We start from the raw sequence: 21,526 nt of genomic DNA, 5'->3' as shown, positions 1-21,526 counted from the left end.
AACATTTTAAAACATCTAAGTGACACTAAAAATACTCAGAAGCTTTGTTAACATTTTAATTCAGTCCAGTCGTTTTCAGAAATACAAATAAATATACAAGTAGACTCATTTATACCACTACTAAAGGATTAGACAACAGAACATTTTAAAAGAATAATTTTACAAAACAGACAACAACTTGAAAATTAAGTGCTATCCCTGCACTGTGTCCATTAGACTATAAATCGAATTAAAATGTGTTTTCTCTTATGCAAGTGATTGTAACTGATTTTGACTGTCATACAGTGAAGCTTTCAGAGCAGAAAAGAAAAAAAAAAATATGCACATGATACTGCGATGATCCATTGGAAGTGAAAACTAAAATCTCTTTACTCATTTCCCTTTGCTTAGTTTGTGATTAAGCGAGATCCTGACCAGCAACGATTTAAAATGTAAACTGGAGTGAAATAACCTTTTCCTACCAAATCTTTTAAATACAGTAAACCACAGAAAAATAAATATTTTCATCCCTCATTTGTGATGCCTTGCCCATCATCTCAAAACACATGTCCTCCACTGAGGGAGAATTCAGCAATGAAAGCATGTTATTAGCAGTGCCAATATCTATTCATTTTATTCAAACAACCTGGAAGCCTGTAGCCTCCAAAATAAATACACTGACACTGAATATGAATGTCTGCACAACGTGTGATCATATACTGTATGAGAAGCAACAAAACTGGTTGCATGCACTTTCTGTGTCATATATACAAAAACAACGCAACAGCTCCAAAAAAAAAAAAACTAGTTTCTGGAGGGATTTAAAAGCACAGCTTCAAAAACAATCCTTCCTTTCACAAAACTAAATTAGGATGACCATATGTCCTTTTCCCTGGACATGTCCTGTGGCTGGGATTTCTAAATTGCCTAAAATGTCTGGGTTTTGGCTTTGATTTCCTTTGGACATGCTCTCTACGGTCTTCATAAATTACATGTATGCGTATTTGTATTGCTTTGACCATTCTCTGTAGATCCCACCTTCACGCATGCCATGATTGGTCGATTAAGTACAATGCCTGCACGCTACTGGTCATTACCTTCAGCAAGTATGAAAACAATAGGAAAACAAAGCCCAAACCAACACATTTTGGGTAATTTAGAAATCCTGGCCAGGACACGTCTCAGAAAAAGAGGATGTACAGTCACCCTGACTAAATATTTCTCATTATGGTCACCCAAACTAAATGTTCCTCATAATCTCTTCAGTCACACCATTTCTTAGAACTGAGCAATTTTTCAGCTCTTCAGCACAATATTGTTTCATTTTATTACTATTAAGAAAGAAGCACTTGATTCATATCCTGTGGCACAAGCAAGCCCAGAGCTTCGAGGCTTCAGTCGTGTAAACTAGCAGTGCTTAACAAACTCCGGCACCTCCATGGTCATGTTTAGTTCTAGATTCCCCGGCTGCTCCAGGACAAACACAGGGTGGCAGGGCTGAGTGAAGGCGTGCCGAAAAGTGCCCAAGAGCTGCCCGTTCTGAGCATTAAAGAAGAAGAGCCGACCCTGGCTGTAGTCCAACAGAGTGCCGACCCGCGCAGGTATGTCCATGACAAAGATGTCAGACTCCACGCTGTCATGAAGCAGCTCAAATCTGCAGCTGGAGAGATGAAGGGTTATGCGACACAATAAATATATCAAATAATATAAATACAATATATATTATAAAATACAACATAATAAATATGTCAAATTATATATTTATCAGTAAGGAAATTGATGAAGAATGAAAGAATCCTGAAAAAGATTTTGCTTTCCACAAAAATATTAAGCAGCACAAATGTTTTCAACATTAAAAAATGTTGTTGAAAATACAGCTTTGCCATCACAGGAATAAATTACATTTATAAAATAGAGAAAACAGTTATTTTATATTGTAATAATATTTCAAAATTCACAATATTACTGGTTTTACTGTATTTTTGTACAAATAAATGCAGTCTTGAGAGACTTTCAAAAATCTTCAAAATTCAAAAATCTTACCAACCCCAAACTTTTGAACAGTAGTATATATGCAATGTTATGTAAACACATTGATTCCATTGTAGAAATACCCTGTTCTGAGGAGTTTTTGTCACCCATGACTGATTAATTACAGAACCAAAATTGTTTGTGATCTCACTATTTATGTGGAATAAAACAGCCTTTTCTAGGTCACTGATATGGCTGCAGTCTTCATATCATATGTACATCACTTTTGTAGGTGTAAACCTTTGGGGAAAATGACTTATTGTACCTTTAAAATAGGGCTGCACGATAAATCGCATGCGATTTATCGTGCAGCCCTACTTTAAAAGCAATTAGAGCACAACCCAAGACTACGTGTTCTCAATAAAACCAAATTCCGATTTAAACAACTTGGTTTCATTGAAAAGCATCTATAGTATCATCTTTGTGCTCACATTTTGTGCAGATGCACTCATAAAATTGTTCTTTCCATTGGCTAGGACTTGACAGGACTCTAGTTGCTGATTTGCAAACTCTTAACATCATAGACAATGTACACAGTACCTTTCACAGTTGTAGACCGGGGATTTTTCGAAGTACACAAGACTATTTTTAAAGGTTTTATGGAAGGCCGAGAGAACTTTTTTAATGAGAGAACAGATTTAATGAGAGAACACATTTTTTAAAGATTTATACCAAAGGGGCATTTTGATTCTTTTTGAAGGCACCAGTTAATTTACCTTCCCGATTGCCAAAGAGCCTTAATTACACAGTGTTTTCAGAGTTTGGAATGGAGCTACGAAATGTCCTACCAGGTTGTTTATTTAAACTGAAATGAGCAGATATTAAATAAACACACTTTTCTAGCTGGACAGAATTTGGTAAAAAAAAAAAAAATTCCATGACTTTTACATGTAATGGATATCCTCTTTAGGATAATGAAATGCATGCACAAATACATGAATGGGATACCTTATAGATGTAGGTACACAGTGCAGAGACCAGGAGGCACTGTTCTCCCCCAGTGTGCTAGTTTGTGATACAGTTTGATATGCAATGCCGATGCGGTAGGCTTTGCATTTTGACACCTCCGTCTCCCAGTAGTAATATCCAAGAGAAGGTAAAAGCTCACCCAAAACAGCTGGACATCTAAGAACAAGTAAAAAAAATGTTATATACATATATATATGCATTTGCTGTAACTCAAGACACTTGTGCTTTTGTGCATCACTGAAAACAGCATATGTCATGAATTTTGAGGTTGCAAATTAAACAGGACATATAATTTGTTGTGTTTTCAGTGTTAGTTTTGTAATAGTCAAAACAATTGTTTGAGGTACTTACTCTATGATAGAGGACATTTTATTGTAGATGTCATGTGGGTACTCTACTGAGTTCCTGTCCTCTGAAACCTTCAGCAGTGAGTTGGCCTTTTCACTGAGGAAGTGGAACCTTGTACCTTATCATACAACAACATTCACCAATCACCAAGTAACAAACAGAATTAACATTTTATCATATTAAAAGTGAGAATTTAGTGATGCTGTCAAAAATTGCCATGTTTTTAAATCACTAACTAAAGGTATGGTCACGTTAAAGAAATTCTGGAAAAAAATTCCCATTCGCATGAAACTTTGCCAAACAACAGATAAACGTGACTGCACTTTAATAGGAATAATATCATATGAGAATTTTAGATTGATGTTATAATAGCGGTGAATCTGACCTCTGGTGGAGATAAGGGCCGCCTCGCTCTGCTCACTGGCCCCTCCGGCATTCACTGATTTGATGTAGAAGAGGTAATTTTCATTGGGCTGAAGGAGGACCCTCTGCTCATAGCCTTTTATCCCTGATATGGATCTGTGTAAGGAGAGACTGTTTTCAATAAGTGCAGATTTAACCTCTCTTTACCCTGCTCAGATGTGCACCCTTAAGGAATCATGGGAAACTTTATCTGAGTGTTCAACGGATTTGAGTATATAAGCTCTTAGTGAAATATGCTACATAAAATATTTGTAGCAAATGCTACTGATGGCAATGAATAAGTATATTTGATGTTATGTTTGATGTCAAAAAAGGTTAAAATATTCACTTCACCACTTCACTTAACTCCAGCGGATGATGTAGGACGTAGGTGTAGCGTAGGCTCCGGTGAGAATATGCTAGTCTCGCGAGAACCAAGTTTTGTTTACAGCAAAGGAAAACCAGTCTCCTCTTGGCTAATTTCGAAATCCTCTGACATTTTTCTTTACAAATCCTCGTTTTGTACTTGTTTTGTTTTGCGCTCTCCTCTGCGCTTCCGCGGTCGCCACTTCTCACAGGAGTTTACGCTACGCCTACGTCCTCCACTGGACCGACACTCTCTCATGAACATGCGTACGACAGTTAGCGGAAGCTAGAGATTATGTTTATAAAGTTTTAAATATGGATATTTTTCATAAACGCATCATTTCACTTCAGAAGGCCTTTATTAACCCCCCAGAGTCGCATGGAGCACTTTTTATGATGGATGGATGCACTTTTTTGGGCTTCAAAATCTAGCCCCCATTCATTGCCATTATAAAGCTTGGAAGAGCCAGGACCATTTTTATTATAACTCCGATTGTATTCATCTGAAAAAAGAAAGTCATATACACCTAGGATGGCTTGAAGGTGAGTAAATCATGGGGTAATTTTCATTTTTGGGTGAACTATCCCTTTAAAAAAATGTGCACTGATAAATTGATGACATAATTGATGATAAATTGATGATATATAATTCAAATAATATAATATAATATTCCATAAAAAAAATAAAAATTTGAATCTGGGTTAATATAGTTAACTAAAAATCTTTCATTACATGAAATAAACTTTAACTGAAATAAAATAAAATATGAAAAAAACTTATTTAATTTCAGCTAGTTGTCAAAGCAACATTTCTAATTTTCCTTTAGTTTAACTTGATTTACTAAATAACTAAAACTAAAATAAAAATGCATAAAAACTATATAGACAAGAAAACCCCTAAAATTAAAATAAAGACAGAAAATATAATAATAATAAAAATTATTATCAAAATAATAATAAAAACTATAATAGTATTTCAAAAATATTAAAATAACACTGATTAGAATTGTCCATTTTGAATTCATGGTGACTTTGAAATAAAAAAGTTAACCAAAACATTAAAAAGATGGTATCATATTTGGCCGTTTTGCTCTTGACCCCTAGTGCTGTTTATGCTTGTACAGAGAGCTGAGTATATTAACTGTATACCTGAGTCCCTCTCTCTCACATGCGTATTGGCGGCAATACTCCAGTGTGAAGCTGTCCACAGCGCTGGGCTGAACGGCGCTCCAACGCAGTGTGGCCGTGTCCCACAGCACTGTGCACTGTTCTGTCTGGATCACCGGAACAGAAGGAGCTGGAGAAACACGGTGAGTTACTGATCAAAAACAGAATAACCACTAATCCCAAATTTGTTTCGCTAAATGTGAACATTGCATATTTAATCTGGATTAAAAACACTTACACTTTGCATTCACATTCAGTGTCAGTGACCATAGTCAGTCATCTCATTATAAATGTATATATTATGACATACATATATATGACAGCATGACCTGTTGCTCTCACAAACATCATACGAGTGAGAGGGGATTTACACGCTGAGTAACTGACCAGTTCTGAAGGGTAGTCTCTCACTCGGCATGCTGCAGCCTGTGTAGTTCACCGCCATCACCCACACTTTATAACACTTATCTGGTTCCAGCTCTTCTAGATTACAGTAGCTCTCCTTCACAGTCACCCTGTATTCCTCTGAGATCGCTGCAGATTTAATTACATTTAACACAGTTTAACTGAAGCATGTGGCTGCTCGGAGCATCCCACTGACATCCTTATACATACTAATAAGTGTTTTTATTAGTAAGATTGGTGGGTTTTTGTGTGAATGTTAAAGGGATAGTTTATGCTTAAATATTTTTACCTTCAACAGATTTATGCCTTACAATGAAAGTTAGTGTGGTCCAAAACAACACTGGACACCTTTGAATTTCACTGTATGAACAAAAACTTTTTTCAAAATTTTCCAAAAAATCTTGTTTTGTGTTCCCCAGAAGGAAGTAAGTAATACAAGCTTGGAATGACGTGAGGGTGAGTAAATGAACAGTTGCGATGTTTTATATATACGCATTAAATTGATTAAAAGTGACAGTAAAGACATTCATAATGTTACAAAAGATTTCAGATAAAAGTTCTTTTGAACTTTCTATTCACCAAAGAATCCTAAAAAAAATGATCATGGCTTCCACAAAAATATAAATATATGCAGCACAACTGTTTTCTAAATTAAATAATAAGAAATGTTTCTTAAGCATCAAATCATCATATTAGAATGATTTCTGAAGTATCATGTGACACTGAAGAATGGAGTAATGATGCTGAAAATGTAGCTTTTTCCATCATAGGAAAAAATATATATTATTACATTTGAAATAAAATATATATACATTTAAAAAATATATTAACATAGAAAACAGTTATTTTAACATTTCACAATATTACTGATTTTACTTTACTTTTGAGCAAATAAATGCCGCCTTGGTGATCATAAGACATTTCTTTCAAGAACTTTTTTTTTCAAGAAAATCTTACCAACACCAAACTTTTGACCACACTTTTTGTGTGTGTGTGTGTGTTTTAGAGTGGATGGTAAAATCCTGTTCTCCCTTTAGTCTAACCTCCTTGTGGCTCTTCCATGCAGTAGACTTGGAAGCAGTCAATAATATCATCCTCATTAACTTTCCAATACACAGTGACGGAATTGCTGGTTGCAGAATTGGCCTGTTGAGGCTGAAGATGTGGTTTCTGAGGCACTACAAAATGAGTGATAATTCAAGTCAGTAAAAAGTGAAGGGTGTTTATTTGCAATGGTAATCTTGGCTGAGGCGCACCTGGAATGGCTTGTCTGTTTTTCCTCCCATTGCCTGATTTGCCCTTGGCGTAATCCTCAAAAACCAGCAGCCCTCGTGGACCAAGTTCAAGTGACATGGTGGATTCCAAAGCTGTATTCAGCCTATTTAAAAAATGAATAGAAGGATCACTGGAAGGAGACGCTGCAAAACTAAGAAGAAATCCAGCTTATCACAATATTTTCATAGCATGTGAAAACCCCATGCAGTAAATAAGTTGATTTCTATTCATTTAAAGGCTACAAACACTTGATTTCAACACTGTTTTGAACACACCAAACTCAACAAGGCAATTACAACAAGCTGATTAATTTAATATGCAAATCATTTTTGAAGTATTGTTATTAGCATTCGATGTTAGCAAGCCACTGATGCAACATAAATTCAGGCCATTCAGTTACCTTATATTGATATCTTTTGATGACTGAGAAGGGGTGAAAAAGTGGTTTGATTAGACTACAAAAACCGTTCTAGATACAGGTCATCGTCTCTCTTAACAAATCTTAGCTAAGCACTTTAAAAATGCTTTCAGTGCAATTATGGCCTTGGACAAAATCAATACGTTAAAACTAATCTTAATGTGTGACCTACTTTAAGAGAGTAACTAACACACAAATGAGGTAAGCCTCACAGAAAGAAACTTAAGCAGGTCCGTCTCTTCCTCCTCCTTAGCTGTCATCTCCATCAACTAACACACAAATGAGGTAAGCCTCACAGAAAGAAACTTAAGCGGGTCCGTCTCTTCCTCCTCCTTAGCTGTCATCTCCATCGTCTCCTTGGCCTTGTCGATATTCTACTGGAACGAGACAATCTGGTCGTACAGCTGCTCCAGTTTGGCCTTTTTCTCCTCCTCCATGGCCTGAGACATCTCATTATACTGATCCATCAACAGCTTCACCACCTCCTCATTGTGCACCTTTATGATCTTGTCACCATCATTAAAGTTCTCCTGTGAGAACATCACAATAAAGCTGCACATAAGTTCGCAGTAAGCTTTCTCGCCTTAATAGCATCCCCAAGCTGACAGTGCACTAACGTAAACACTAAAAACCCTCACTCTAGATTTTTGTGAGTGCAAAATTCGCCTCCACAATGCTAAGATGTTGTGGGTGGTTCTCAGGACATTGCTACACATTTTCTAGGGCAGTGTTTCTCAATCTTTTTGACCTTATTCTTGGTCCTCCACTGTCCAACAAAATATTTATAGGTTTCTTAAGATATTTTGGCCTCTAGATATGACTTGTCTTATAGTCCACAAAGTGAAAACCACAAATGGTACAGGACATGTTACATATGTTTAAATGAACACATTTCAATATAAATACCTCCACTGTACTGTATGCCAGCTCAAGCTCAGATACAAAGTCTTCAATATTCTCTGATCTTCCTTGTAAAACTGATATTAGTTCACTCAGCTGATTCTGAAAACATTATCACATGGGAAATTAATTAGACAGACAACATTAAACATTCTGAGGTACAGAACACAATGGAAATTACACAACATATTCAGCATTCATCTTGGACGATTGAGCAACTTCTATTTCTTTCATTCTTGCAAATATAATTTCTCTTTTGGATTGTTCATACTTGCAAATGCCAAATCACATTGGTGCAGTCCTTTGGAATAACTACAGATGAATCATGGAAACAGCTGTCTACTTTCAGAGAGGGACATTTCAGGGCTTGCTGTGAGTCAGTCGCTTCTGACTCATCTGCTATGAATACTGTCAAAGGCCAATAAAAGTAAACAATCTTTCACTGTCTCTAACTGATGCATACTTAAACATTCTTGTATAGTCAACCAATTGTAGTTTGTTTTACAGCCGATTATGTGTTTTTATCATTTGGAAAGATTAGACAAGGGAAGAGCCCTTCTGTATAAAACACTTGAGCAATCAGTGACTTCATAATGTAAGCTCTCCAAACAGGCCAGCTGAGAAAGATCAGATGTCAAGCTGATGTCAGGAAATCATGTCTTAGCACTCTTTCAAAGTACAGGGAACTTAGCTTACCTTAAGACTGTCAAAGGCCTCATCCAAAGAGGCCATCTCATGGTTTTGATGCTCAGCCTCACTCAGCAGTACTGGGCAACGACAAACAAGGCAGAACGCATCCATTGGTTGAATTTCAAGTTCCTCTTGTTCATATTCCGCCATCTGGGCACTATCTAAATCCTCAACAAATTCAAAGCTGGTTTCCAGGGTTTGATCTGACAGTTGAACTTGTTCACGGTGCCCATCCTCAGCTATAGCTTGTTCAGACTGTCTTGCCTCTTGTTCGGTGACCATCTCATAATCAAGCTCCTCCGCAATTTCCTGCTGCAAATCTGGTTCGCAGCTCAAGGCCGACAGGTCCTCTTGAGGGGTAAAACTTCGCAATTGTGAGAAGACACCTTTGTTCCTACTTAGGCTTCCTCCTCTATGTATATCTTCAAAAACTTTCCCACTGTCCTCTGGCTCTAAAGGTGAAACTCTCATTGCTGAGTTGTCGTCCTCATCAACTGGAGGAGGCAGCAAAATGGGCTCTGGTAGGTCTGTTAAATCGTCCATCTGCCTATCATTCATATGTGTTTTCTTCCCTTCCTCCAATGTTTCTGCTGATGTTAGAGGTAACATCTTATTCTCAATATCTGTCTGACCAGTGGATGATTTTTTCACTGGGATCTCTCTGGTTAATATGGTCACATCATTTATTTCACTATGTTCTTCTACCTGTACCTTCTTTGTTGGTACAACAGGTGGCAGCCTTATATTTGATGAGTCCTCTACATCTTCTGCTACTCTCATCTCTTCTATGCTTTCTTGCGCAGATGCCTCTATGTCATTAGCTAACAAGAAGTTATATTCTTGTCTTGAATCAATCATTTCTTTCACCTCTGTTGTCACTCTTTTCTCTGCAGGTATCTCATGCTGAACAGGCTCTTTTGTGGTGCCGGCTTTCTGATTTGCTTCCTCTGTAACATCTACCTTGATTTCCTCAACTTTTCCATGTTTTTCTGCAACCCCAGTTTCAATCTCAGGTATGTCAATATGTCCCTTTTGCTTTTCCAGCCTTTGTTTTAGCACTGGGGCCTCATTTGTTGGCCTATCTGCACCCATGTCCGCTTTGGCTTTCTTGTTTGTTGCACCGAATTCATTTTGTAATTCTGGATATATTTTCTCCTCACTTGTAATCTGAGGTTTAGTCTGAAGCTCAGTGTTTGCTGTATCTGTTTCACATGGATGTGATTTTTCTGAAGCTCTCTGAACTGATGTAATTTCAGACTCTGGCTTCATTTCAAGTTCTGTTAACACTTTTGCTGTACCGATATGGGCCTCAACCTCTTTTGCTGCACCAATTCTGTCAATTACTTGCTCTTGTTCCTCCTTCTTAGGTATTAATCCTTCACTCACTTTATCCTCAACAACAGCAAGTATTTCCCCACTTTCATGGACATGGGAGTCATTTTCTAAGGATTTAGATACAGAATGTTCAGTTTTAGTAGCATCTGTTGTAATTGTTTCAGACGCTTCAGAAGGTCTGACCTCTGCTTTCAAAGCTTCTTCAGTTTTAGGAGGTTGTGTATTATCTAACAGCGGTTCGTTGATACAGATAACCTCCTGAGCAAATATTTCTGGCTCTTCTCTTTTTGCTATGTCTTTATCAATCCTTTGAGTTATATTTGGTTCTAAAATTTTGCCTCGTGTCTGGTTTTTATTATTCTCTCCTTTGTCATCTTTAGTAATAATACTTGTTTCCTGAATGTCAGCAATGACATCAGCTGCTTTGTGACGTTTATCCACACTGACCTCAGAACCACTAATGTTTTCAACTGCATGTGGTGCATCAGCCTGGGTTTTCTCTGAGCTCTTTGTAACAGGCAGAATTTCAAATTCATTTTTAGCTTTAATAACATCTTCATGCGCTAAAGCCCCAGGCACTTGAATATGAGCAGTCAGACTTATTTGTTCTTGTCCACTGTGTTCTTCTTTATTGGTGGTTTTGCTTTCTGGCTCAAGGTCTTGAACCACTTCACGAGGTCGTGTGTCATCGGGGTCACTTTTTGTCATGACACTGTCCTTGACAATGACAGTGACATCACATTGCTTTTCATCTTTCTTACTATGCTTCGCAGCCAAATCGTCTGATGTGACGTTTCTTCTAACGATCTTTTCCACCTCTGGTTGAATTCGTGGAACACAGTGCTCCTCTGAACATCCTGTGGACTCACACTGCGCTTCGCTTTCATTTTTATCCTGCACACATGGTTGTTCAACAGGTACTTCATATTTTTCTTCTTGTGCTCTTTCTAAGCATCCAGAGAGTTCAAATTCACTTTGTGACCATGCAAATTTCCCCCCATCTTCCTCCCCTTTGGCCTCGGCTACATTAGCAACCACTGGTGTTTCATCCTTCAATATGAATTTCTCCAGATAACCATCTCCATCATCAGAATCAGAGTATCGCCTTTTGAAGGACCTTTCGGAAACGACACTCTCCGTATCTGAGAAGTCGTCTTCTTTCTTTCGGTCTCCTACTGCGTCCTCATAAAGGTCTGAGTAGTGGAAGGACATTGCTCGTGGCTCCTCAAGAAGAATAGGATCTATGATCTTTGCCGGTCCGGTGGGGAGGTATACAGGTGTGAGGATACATTCCTGACTTCCAAATAAGACCGATCCACTCTCTTTCAGAGTTTTAGAGCTCTCTTTTGCTGTTCTTCCATTTCGGTCCTCATACTCACGGGGAACCACAGGCTCTGAATTGAACTTACTTCCATAGAACACTTCATCAAGATGTTCACCTACTATTTCAACATCACTGATAATTACAAAGGAATCCTCATCAACGGCTTCATCTGCTTTTGGTTCTTTCTGAGTCAGCTGAGTTTCCTCCGGCTGGACAGTAACTTCTGGTACAAGTTTTTCTGTCAGTGCAGTGATATCACTAGACGCCTGCTCATCTAACAGTGTGAATTTTTCAAGATAGTCCACATGACTTTCATCCTTCTTTGGTTGTTTATCAGCAGAGATCTGGGATGATTCTTTCAAGCTTTCATTTTGCTTTATTTCCTCAATGTCTGTCTCTATGTTCCCAGGACAACTGTTTGTAGCAACAGGTTCATGCTTATGTTTGGATTTTAATTTTGGGGTATCATCCAAGTAGGCCAAATTCTCCACCGGTTCACTGCTATCTTCCTCATCTACTGTAGCGAGCTTTGAAGGTACAACAATATTGAGTATTTCAAAACCCTCTGATATCAAACTAAAAAGATCTTGATCCTTGCTTGCAGCAGACTGACCATCCTCATTGTTTTCAGATCTGATGTTCGGCACGGACACCGCAATCATTGCGGGTCTTTCCTCGCCTATCCGACTTTTTGGCAATCTGGAGCTCGTCTTTTTAAACCGGTCACCCAGCTTGCCTCTGCTGCTTGTCTTTTTCCTCTTAATTCTGTCTTCATCCATTATGATCACAATATTCCCCTGTGTTCCAGAACCTTCCAGGCTGTTCTGTTCAGACGGCGAGCTTCCCTCTGAAGCCCATGGAGTCGAGCATCTACTGGAAGCAGTCTCCCATACTATCCCACTGTCCTCACTCTGTACTGTCACCATGGAGAACGATGGGTCCACCATCAGGCACTGGAGTTTAGGCTTCACTGATGGATCTTGCACAGCTTCCTTTAAACTAACCAAAAAGAGTTTAGAAATGTTTCAACAAAGAAATGTTATACTAGTCTGAGGTATCACATGGCAGATATCATGTTTAGTGCTTAATGATATTTGGACTCTACTTGTAAAAAAGTTACAAATTATTAGTAGAAGTAGATGATAGAATATCTGCTAATTACAGACATATGATTAGAACTAAATATGAAGATATTTTAAAAATATTTATTTATAAAAATATTAAAGTGTTAATGAATGGGCTATATTAATAAAATATAGCAATTGTATTTTTAATGGACTTAAAATGCAAGTCTTGTTGACTGTACAGGAAAAATAGATAGGTACAATGCTACATAGGTATTGTCCAAAACTGTTGCTATGGTTACCTCAGGCGAACGCGACATTGTTCGAACTTTTTTTGGTTAACGTACCTAAATGTTGTTTGGAAATGCTAATAAACGTAAATATTATAAAATACAAATAGACATATAAAATACATATATTAGCAAAACGGGTATTTTTGTATGGTTTTGAACAAACCCTTTGGGGTTTATAGATCACCCAAATTAGTAGTGAACAATATTTCATTTGAAGAGGAAGAGCACGTTCATATTTAAAAAGGCTTAGGTGAAATTATCCTGTATGTAAAACTTTATAACTAGAAAGCACCCGTTGGGAACTACCTTTTATGAAGTTCCTCAATCTCCTCTTCGCCGTCGATATCCATTATTCCTGACCCCACGTCCTGCATTTCCTCCATCTCTGGCTCTGCCCCCTCACGTTCCGCTTTCAAAGCACGATCCATTTTGATAATCGAAATATGGTGTTGTTATTTTAAAATAAAAAACAGTTATGGAGAGTGCAGCTTCGTGTTGGGATCATGTCTCGTTGAGCGCAGTTCGCCTTACTCAGCGGCTGCTGTAAATAGATTACAAATATTCTTGAGCTCAAGGCTGCGTACTTGGAAAAGGGTCACAGGTGTCCCCGATTTTTCGTAAGCCCAGTTAATGATATTGTCCTATTTGATTTCCTCTGTCAACTTTTAAACAATAGCACATCGTTAACTATGTCCTGAACAGTATGGCTTGGATGAATCTGCAACAGCGGCGGTGTGTCCCCTGTAATGTGACCCGCAGAGAACACCGCCATGTCCGCGAGGGACAGGAGGACTCAGTCCACCGTAGTGTCAGTTTTCTTTGACTGAGCTAATTTTACACTCTCACCCCAACACACAGCCATATCAACATTCCCAAACTCGTATTATGCTGCGAATCGAGAACAACCCATTAATGTGTATGCTATATACTACATTATAACGTATATAATACATTTACCGGCAAGTGAAAGTGTTACTGTAAGCTACTAAACCAATTCATGCAGAAACATGTTCAGTTTTCTCGATTCACATGAAAGCAATCTGAACATATCAAACATGTATTCCGATTTGATCATATTAAAAGAATTTCCTTTACAATATAAGGGATGTAATCTGGAAAGCATCTGTTGTGTACAATTAAGTCTCCAAGATGTCAGTTTTACATACATTCTAAACAATCTTAAAGACATTTTCTAAACGTCTATTTGCCATCTGATAGGAAACGTCATATAGATGTATTGCAGATGAGCAGACACTCTAAAATATACCTCTTGCAGATGTCAAATTGGTGTCTCTGTGCGTGTGCTATCAGGGAAGTTTTACCACTTTCACAAAAGATTGCTTTCTCATTTTTGTATTTAACAGAACATATTACCAACAAAACAAGTGAGCAAAGGAGACTTGTAAGACTAAAAAATAAGTGACAAAAGGCAAATTACAATTTCATAGTGACATTTTAATCAGTTAAACATTTAAAAGACTGTACAAACTATACAAAACATGACCGATAATAGAATCCAAATATATATAACATCATTGAAAATGTTAAGGTAAAAGTAGTCAGTTGCCAAAAAAAAAAAAAAAAAAAAGTATTACAATTTTGGGTTTTTAAGAAAAACAAAGATCACAGGAAAGCTGTCAACATAAACATGATAGGATTTTTTTGGGCTGTTTTGCTTTAATTTCAGTGAGCAGGAAAAGGATTATTGGCTAATAAACCCAAAACTGCTCAGAGAAAAATGTTCATGAATGCAGACTGTGTACCATATGGGCAAAAGATATTGCTCAGTGTCTGATGTTACATGTACAACTCAAACATAGACACTGTTCCTGACTAGGGACCAGATAATATCCTAGTCAGCTCAATGGATTTGACTCAACACATTCCAAAATGTCCAGCACACCCAAAAAAGCATTTCTTCTTACAATGTATCACTGATTCTGTAAGTTTATTCTTATCTGGGGTCATGCTATCTTTTTGGTCTTGTATTTTTGAGAGGCAGGATAAAGTTGAGATCTTTTCTCAGCTGCAGAACCTGGTAGGACTGTAAATGAACAATAAACACCAAAAATAAACTCGCCTGCTGTTGAAACAGACCTTGTTCATTAATAGGATCAGAATAGTATTTTGCAAAAGTAACTACAAATTCCAGTTGTTCTGTAGACCTTATTTCCCCATTCCTCATGACAACTTTAGCTTCCTTAAAAGAAGGAAGTAGCTCTGAATGAGAATATAGCATTAGAGTGTAAATGCAGAGAGATTGCATAAAAATTATTTCACTCCTGTATTACAACCCTGAAATTATCTGTTCTTGTGATAACCCATACATACTTTCTTATATTCTGCAAGAAGACAATCACTTTTAAGATTTTACTCTGAATTTCTGTTGAAATACTTACGGCATATTACATCATTACTGTAAAACACTGAGAAGCTTATTTCAGTTACTCAACTTGTTAGGAATGAGCTTTACTCAAATGTATTAAAATTATATTTTAATATTAATTAAATACATTTTTTAACACTGATTTAAGGAGGCTTACCTCTGTAAATTCTGCTTTAATGGCTTCAAACTTAACCGTCTCGTGAACGGCTCTGGCTGTGTTTGTCCGATCAAATGGTTCTAAAACAAAATATAAATATTCAAGTTATAGGGGACTGATAAACAATAATAAAAACAAACACCTGTTATTCTTACTCTTTCAGTATGTGATGTACAAAGATAATGGGACTGTTTACCTTCTACACAAATGAACTTATCTCTCCATTCTCTGCAATAGGTCTTGGGGAGAGTTTTTGCCTCACGCACAGAGATTACATGCTTATCCCATCTGTGGAAATATAACAATTTACTTAAAGACATGCTTTTCAATGCATTCAGACTTGTTTATTCCAAGAAGCATATGCACATATCCAGTGTTATGAGCATTAGAGCAGGCCATCTGGACCAGGGCCACATGCAAAGCCAGAATTTCACCTGCTGTTGTCAATCTAGCAAAGTGACATGAAACAGGAGCTTTGCAGGTGGCTTAGATTTAGGTTAGTTTTTGTTAGCAACACTGGCCCCTATCTATTACAAGAAAATCTAATATGCTGTGTAAACTGGGCTACAAACATTACATATTTGATTGACAATTATTTCCCAGTCAAAAATGACCAGCCTTTTAAAAATTGCTTGAATTATACTATATTGCTCATTATACTACATTATCACCAAATCTTGGATTCAATTTTGTTGTCAAGTTGTTTTCTTTCAATTAGCACAAGTTTTGTATTTCTTTTACAAAACCTGACTGGTCACAGGCCTCCTGTTCACTCAAAAACTGAGGTGCTTAAGCTCAGATCAGAGTCCTACGATCAATCAGTTCCAAAAAGAAATACAAAACCTGTGCTAATTGAAAGAAAACAAGTTGATAAAAGTTGATGAATCCAATATTTAGTAATAATATATAGTATAACAAGAAATGTATATGCAATGTTTTGACTGTGAACACCACAATAGTAACAAGGTGGGGACAATTAAAAAAACATTTTTTGGTTAAGTTATTATACTCTGTTTGAGCAAAGTCAGTAAGTTTTAGTCCAACGCAATAACATTAACTAGGATTTTTGGGAAAAATAAATCCTCTTCAGGTAAAAAAGATTGGAACACAACAAGAGGGTTGTGTGTTATAGCACTACAAATTCAAAGATTTAGGTAGGATACAAAATGCAGTGACCTAGAATGAAAATGTTTCAGAACATTTTCTTGTTTTGCCTAAAATATAGGTTTGATCAATGCCGATGCCATAAAATCAAATAATGTTACTTACTTGAAAACAGTGGCATAGTACTTCAGGAAACCCAAGAGCAAGTCTCCCAGGGATGATTGGTTTTTAGACACAAAAGCTGGAATATTGCTTGGTCCACTTGGCACAAGATGAATGTCCATCATAGGGTTGAAGCACTCCTGCAAGAAATGGTTGCAGCATGAAGTAATTTCTTAAAAAAGCATATTTTTATGCATCATTCATTTATTAGACAATTTGCTTACTGGATAATCCATTTGAAGGCATGGAATGACAGGTTCGGGAAGAGCTATATGAGGTTGAAACAATAAACATTTAGAACAGAACAAAAGCAGAAAAGCACAAGAAAGCTTCAAATCTTGCATATTTTTTAAGACTCATTGCACTCCGTCCAAACACTGCTAATTAGAAATGTTTAGTGTGTTAGACCTTAACCCAAAATGTTAGAAAAATGACTTACTCTGAAGGTAATGCAGGACCATAAGAACCAGGGTGTAGCTGCTCAGTGTTCCTCGGCTGGCATCTTTGATGCGGTGGTGACTGGCCCACTTCTTTATTACAAGGATGATAGGACGAACACGTTTTTCAACTGAAATTAATATTTAAAAAAACAAGAATAAATGACATTTTCCTAAAGATATAAATTGGGTACACAATTCTGAACGTTTCTGATCTTACCATAGGCATACGTCCGCAGTAAGAAGGTGTTTCTGATACCGACAGTGTTGTTGAAGTTCAAGTCAAACTCCACACCACTGTTATGAAAAAGAATTCCAGAAAAAAAACTGTGGTTAGCTGTTGTATTGATCTTTTGTTTTCCGATGATACTGCCTTTCATGACTTCCCAGTAAACAATCAAACCTGTCTGCCTGCTACATTCACACTGTCAGTGCTGGTTAAATACAGTTCACTTCCGTTCAAAAGTTTGGGATTGGTAAGATTTTTTTTATATTTTAGAAAGAAGCCAATTATGCTTACCAAGGTATCAGAATTACATATTTTTTATTATTTGATCAAAAATAAAAATGCTAATCCTGTTAAATATTATTACATTTTAATATATTTTAATGTAATTTATTCCTGTGATGGCAAAACTGAATTTGTGTTCACATGATCCTTCAGAAATCATTCTAATAAGCTGATTTGCTGCTCAACAAACATTTCTTATTTAAATGCTGAAACAGTTATGCTGCTTATTTTTGTGGAGACAGTGATACAGTTTTTCTGGATTATTAGATGAATAGACGGTTCAAAAGAACAGCATTTATTTGAAATAGAAATATTTTCTAAATTATATTTTGATATGATTTTCTTATGTTCTGTAAAAAAAACATTTTAATACAGTAATTGAATACAGTAAAGTATAAATAAAAGTATTAATATATTTAAAATTAAAATATATACATTGAATGGTAGTGTAGGCACACCTATTTCTGACTGCAAATACAACAAAAACTGATAATGCTTACCCGACTCTGAATTTCAGAATGGGCACTTTGGCTCTGATGAGCTGAGGCCTCTCAATGTAAGCTGTGAAACAGCAGTAATGCCATTAGTGGATGAAGCAAAGAGAAGTTTACAGGGAAACGGCTGTATGTTTAATGATGTATGTATGGCAGATCACTTACACAGTGTGTAAAACAATTTCCGCACAAGACTAAGAACATATACAGCATCTGTTCTGTGGTTTACCTACAGAAGATTATGTAGACAATTATATCTAAGACAGTAAAATCTGAACAATTAGTATAGAAACCATTTGGACAGAATGCAAACACAAAGCATTTTTCCTCTACAACACACATACCTTTCCCTCTTCAATGACAAGACAAAGATCAGCATCACTGCTGCGAGTACCAAAGCCATTTAGAGATGACCCGGCCAAGAAGACTTGTGCACCTTGACCAAAGATAGAGAAAAGATTGAAATTATTAGAACAATTTCATGAAGAATGCAAATTCAAGGAGTAGTTCACCCCAAAAAACTTGCTGGATATTTACTCATTCAAGATGTAGCCGAGTTTGTTTCTTCATCAGGACAGATTTGGAGAAATTTTGCATTAAATCACTTGCTCACCAGTGGATCCTCTGCAGTGAATGGGTGCCGTCAGAATGAGAGTCCAAACAGCTGATAAAAACATTTTAGTAATCCACAAATAATCCACACAACTCCAGTCCATCGATTAATGTCTTGTGAAGTGAAAAGCTACGTGTTTTTAATGAACAAATCCATCATTAAGACATTTTTAACTTCAAATCACTGCTTCTGGCTAAAACATGAGTCCTCTCTCCATAATATTGCTTTCTCCACTACAAAAGTTGTCTCGTCTGAATCAGGAGAGAAATATGCACAGATCAAGAACTGTTTACGAGTGAAAACAGTTCTAAACAAATATGTGAGGATATATTCTGATGTGAGAGGACAACAGGGGATGGACTTTTTCATTGGAAGAAGCGTTTTTATGGACTATTTTGGCCAGTAGTAGTAGTAGTAGTAGTTATTTATTTTTATTGCCATGTCAGCATCTAAGGCTATGGCAAAAACTGAGTTGGGATAATACAAGAGTACATAAACACAAAATAACCAAGCAACTTCATAAAAAAAATTTTCTACTTGCATTGAAACGGGGACATCCCAATAAAATATGTTTAATGACTGTTTTGTCCAGAAGCAACAGTTTAAAGTTAAAAAGTAAAGGGTTAAATTAAAAGTTTTTTTTCTTTTCAAACACAGCTTTCACTTCATGAGATGGACTGGAGTTTACTTCAATTACTTGTGCATTACTGTGATGTTTTTATCAGCTGTTTGGACTCTCATTCTGACGGCACCCATTCAATGCAGAGGATCCATTGGTGAGCAAGAGATGTAATGCTAAATTTCTCCAGACCAGTTCGGATGAAGAAACAAACTCTTGGTTGGCCTTAGGATGAGAACATTTTCAGCAAATTTGAATTTTTGGGTGCTCTTTACATTTAAACCATGGCTAGAGAAGATCCCAGTCAAAATATCTGTAAATATGAGTGTTTTGTACATGGGAAGATTGTCTGGATGTCCCTCTGCAGCGCTGCTCGGCAATGTTCCTTCTTCTCCAGATCATCATTCTGTTGCTCACAAGCATGAAACAGGTCGAGAATCTGTTGACTTAGCTGTGGGCAGAAGAAACAAATATAATATTGTAAAATACATTATTACTTCTCTCAAATTTGCCATCACTTGTGCGCTTCAAATAAAGGTCATGTGACTAAATCAGTCAACACTTCTGGCTTTCATTTGTGTGTTCACCTTATCATTGACTGATGATAAGGGAAAGGCGCTCTGATGGGATCCTTCTCTCAAAGATGGAACACAGCCTCCAGGTTTAGAGGTGGCTGATGAGCATGTGGGGATGCTGGAATTAGAACTACACGTTTCTCTGCTTGTCACTGCTCCAGCCGCCAGTTGGGAGGTAATGTTGGCATTTCTAGCAGGCTGCTTGTGAGGACCTGGAGAAACGAAGCGCTGTCTCTTGAGGTCATTCTGACTGTGATTGTCTCTCCTTCTCCTGGCACAGTAAAAGACATGCTGCTTGAGGCAAAGAATTTAACATGTCCTACTGACTGAAATACAGATTAGCGACAAGAATTCCAGTGGCTTGTGGTCATGTGTTCAAAATGCCAGAATGCTGCTCACTTTCTGTTGCTTCCTTTTACTCTGTTTGGACTGAAAGAAACATCAGGTTGTTCCACTGGTGTCCACTGATGAGTTGGAATCAAACGAGGAACAGTCATCGCTGGACCAATGAAGCTACAAAGATAAACACTAAAGCAATCAAATGGATTCATAGAACATATGCACGATGTCAAAAGCACAATATCCACTCACATTGTTTCATTCAGATGGGCTTTAATCCTTCGTTGCTGGGACACAGTGTGAGGTAGAATATGCTGGAATATATGTTCAGATTGCCCATCTTTATGGGAAAAGACAAAAGCTCTAGGGAACATCCTTCTCAGCAGGAACAAACATCTACTGCCTGCGGCTTTACAAACAGAACAGTCAGTTTGGAGACAACAGTCTGAAAACAGATTATTTTTTAATAAGTCATTCTAATAATTTCTGTGGTTTTTTACTGTCACTTTTAAACTTGAAAAATTGAACAGGCATAATAAAAACAATGAACGTTCTCTGCAAAGTTATAAAACATCTCGACACCCAAACAAATTATACTGGCAAACCCCCTGCCTTTACAGTGTTTCGTGAAAATATTAAATTGAGAGATTCTGATATCACTGAAAATATGATCTGAATTAATAAGTAAAAATTTAAAGCAAAACATGCATCGGATTAACCGATAAACGCTACAACGTCACAACAGTTTACTAGCTTTCAGTAGAATAACTGTTAACGACTAAATGTAAAAAAAAATCTGTAATAATTGCCTTCGATTGTTCTATGTAACAAATGAAAAACTCACCAGTGGAGCTGGCAGGTCTGGTAAGAGAGAAGAGCACAAGCGTGTGTAAAAATATCAAAACACCATATCCTCTGTTTCCGGGTTATTGCGCACGCTCGCCTCTGATTTTAAAATAAAAGTCCCGGGGGCAGAACATGGGATGGTAGGAAAATTAGCCGCTCTTTAATGTTACACTGAAACATATCGTTCATGAAATCGTTTATATTAAAAAAAAAAGAATATAGCTTGTTTCGCCGTGGAGTCAATCTGTAGGCAAACACGGAAGGCCAGTTGTCATTGGTTCCTTTTTCTTAATTCCTACGAATTATTATTATTTTTT

The 21,526-nt window shown here is 37.0% G+C and overlaps 2 protein-coding genes across 4 annotated transcripts; both read right to left on the bottom strand.

Moving 5' to 3' along the window:
* Positions 1–198: 198 nt before the first annotated feature.
* Positions 199–13,643, bottom strand: LOC107703257 (cardiomyopathy-associated protein 5-like). Its single transcript, XM_016505811.1, is given in 13 exon segments — positions 199–1,639; positions 2,959–3,135; positions 3,331–3,445; positions 3,713–3,846; positions 5,245–5,392; positions 5,650–5,796; positions 6,711–6,845; positions 6,924–7,045; positions 7,343–7,365; positions 7,657–7,890; positions 8,267–8,362; positions 8,957–12,608; positions 13,273–13,643. Coding segments are annotated over 13 exon segments (5,358 nt in total). The 5' UTR covers positions 13,395–13,643; the 3' UTR covers positions 199–1,386.
* An 846-nt stretch (positions 13,644–14,489) lies between these two features.
* On the bottom strand, positions 14,490–21,295 carry LOC107703258 (poly(A) RNA polymerase GLD2-like). Of its 3 annotated transcripts, none has more exons than XM_016505815.1 (15): positions 21,208–21,295; positions 20,616–20,808; positions 20,424–20,537; positions 20,037–20,295; positions 19,786–19,900; positions 18,562–18,653; positions 18,383–18,446; positions 18,224–18,284; positions 17,433–17,509; positions 17,215–17,343; positions 17,000–17,043; positions 16,779–16,915; positions 15,706–15,797; positions 15,510–15,589; positions 14,490–15,010 (listed from the first exon to the last, which is right to left on the bottom strand). In XM_016505815.1, the coding sequence occupies exons 2-15, from the start codon at positions 20,735–20,737 to the stop codon at positions 14,936–14,938; spliced, it is 1,461 nt and encodes a 486-aa protein (XP_016361301.1). In that variant the 5' UTR covers positions 20,738–20,808; positions 21,208–21,295; the 3' UTR covers positions 14,490–14,935. The 3 variants fall into 3 exon arrangements, with proteins under 3 accessions (XP_016361301.1, XP_016361298.1, XP_016361300.1); XM_016505812.1 differs by having other exon boundaries at positions 20,616–20,772; XM_016505814.1 differs by having other exon boundaries at positions 20,616–20,766.
* Between the last annotated feature and the right edge of the window lie 231 nt (positions 21,296–21,526).

Source organism: Sinocyclocheilus anshuiensis, unplaced genomic scaffold (assembly GCF_001515605.1).
Source record: "Sinocyclocheilus anshuiensis isolate Anshui unplaced genomic scaffold, SAMN03320099.WGS_v1.1 scaffold542, whole genome shotgun sequence".
In the NCBI taxonomy this organism is placed as follows: domain Eukaryota; kingdom Metazoa; phylum Chordata; class Actinopteri; order Cypriniformes; family Cyprinidae; genus Sinocyclocheilus; species Sinocyclocheilus anshuiensis.
This window is presented reverse-complemented; position numbering and strand designations above follow the sequence as displayed.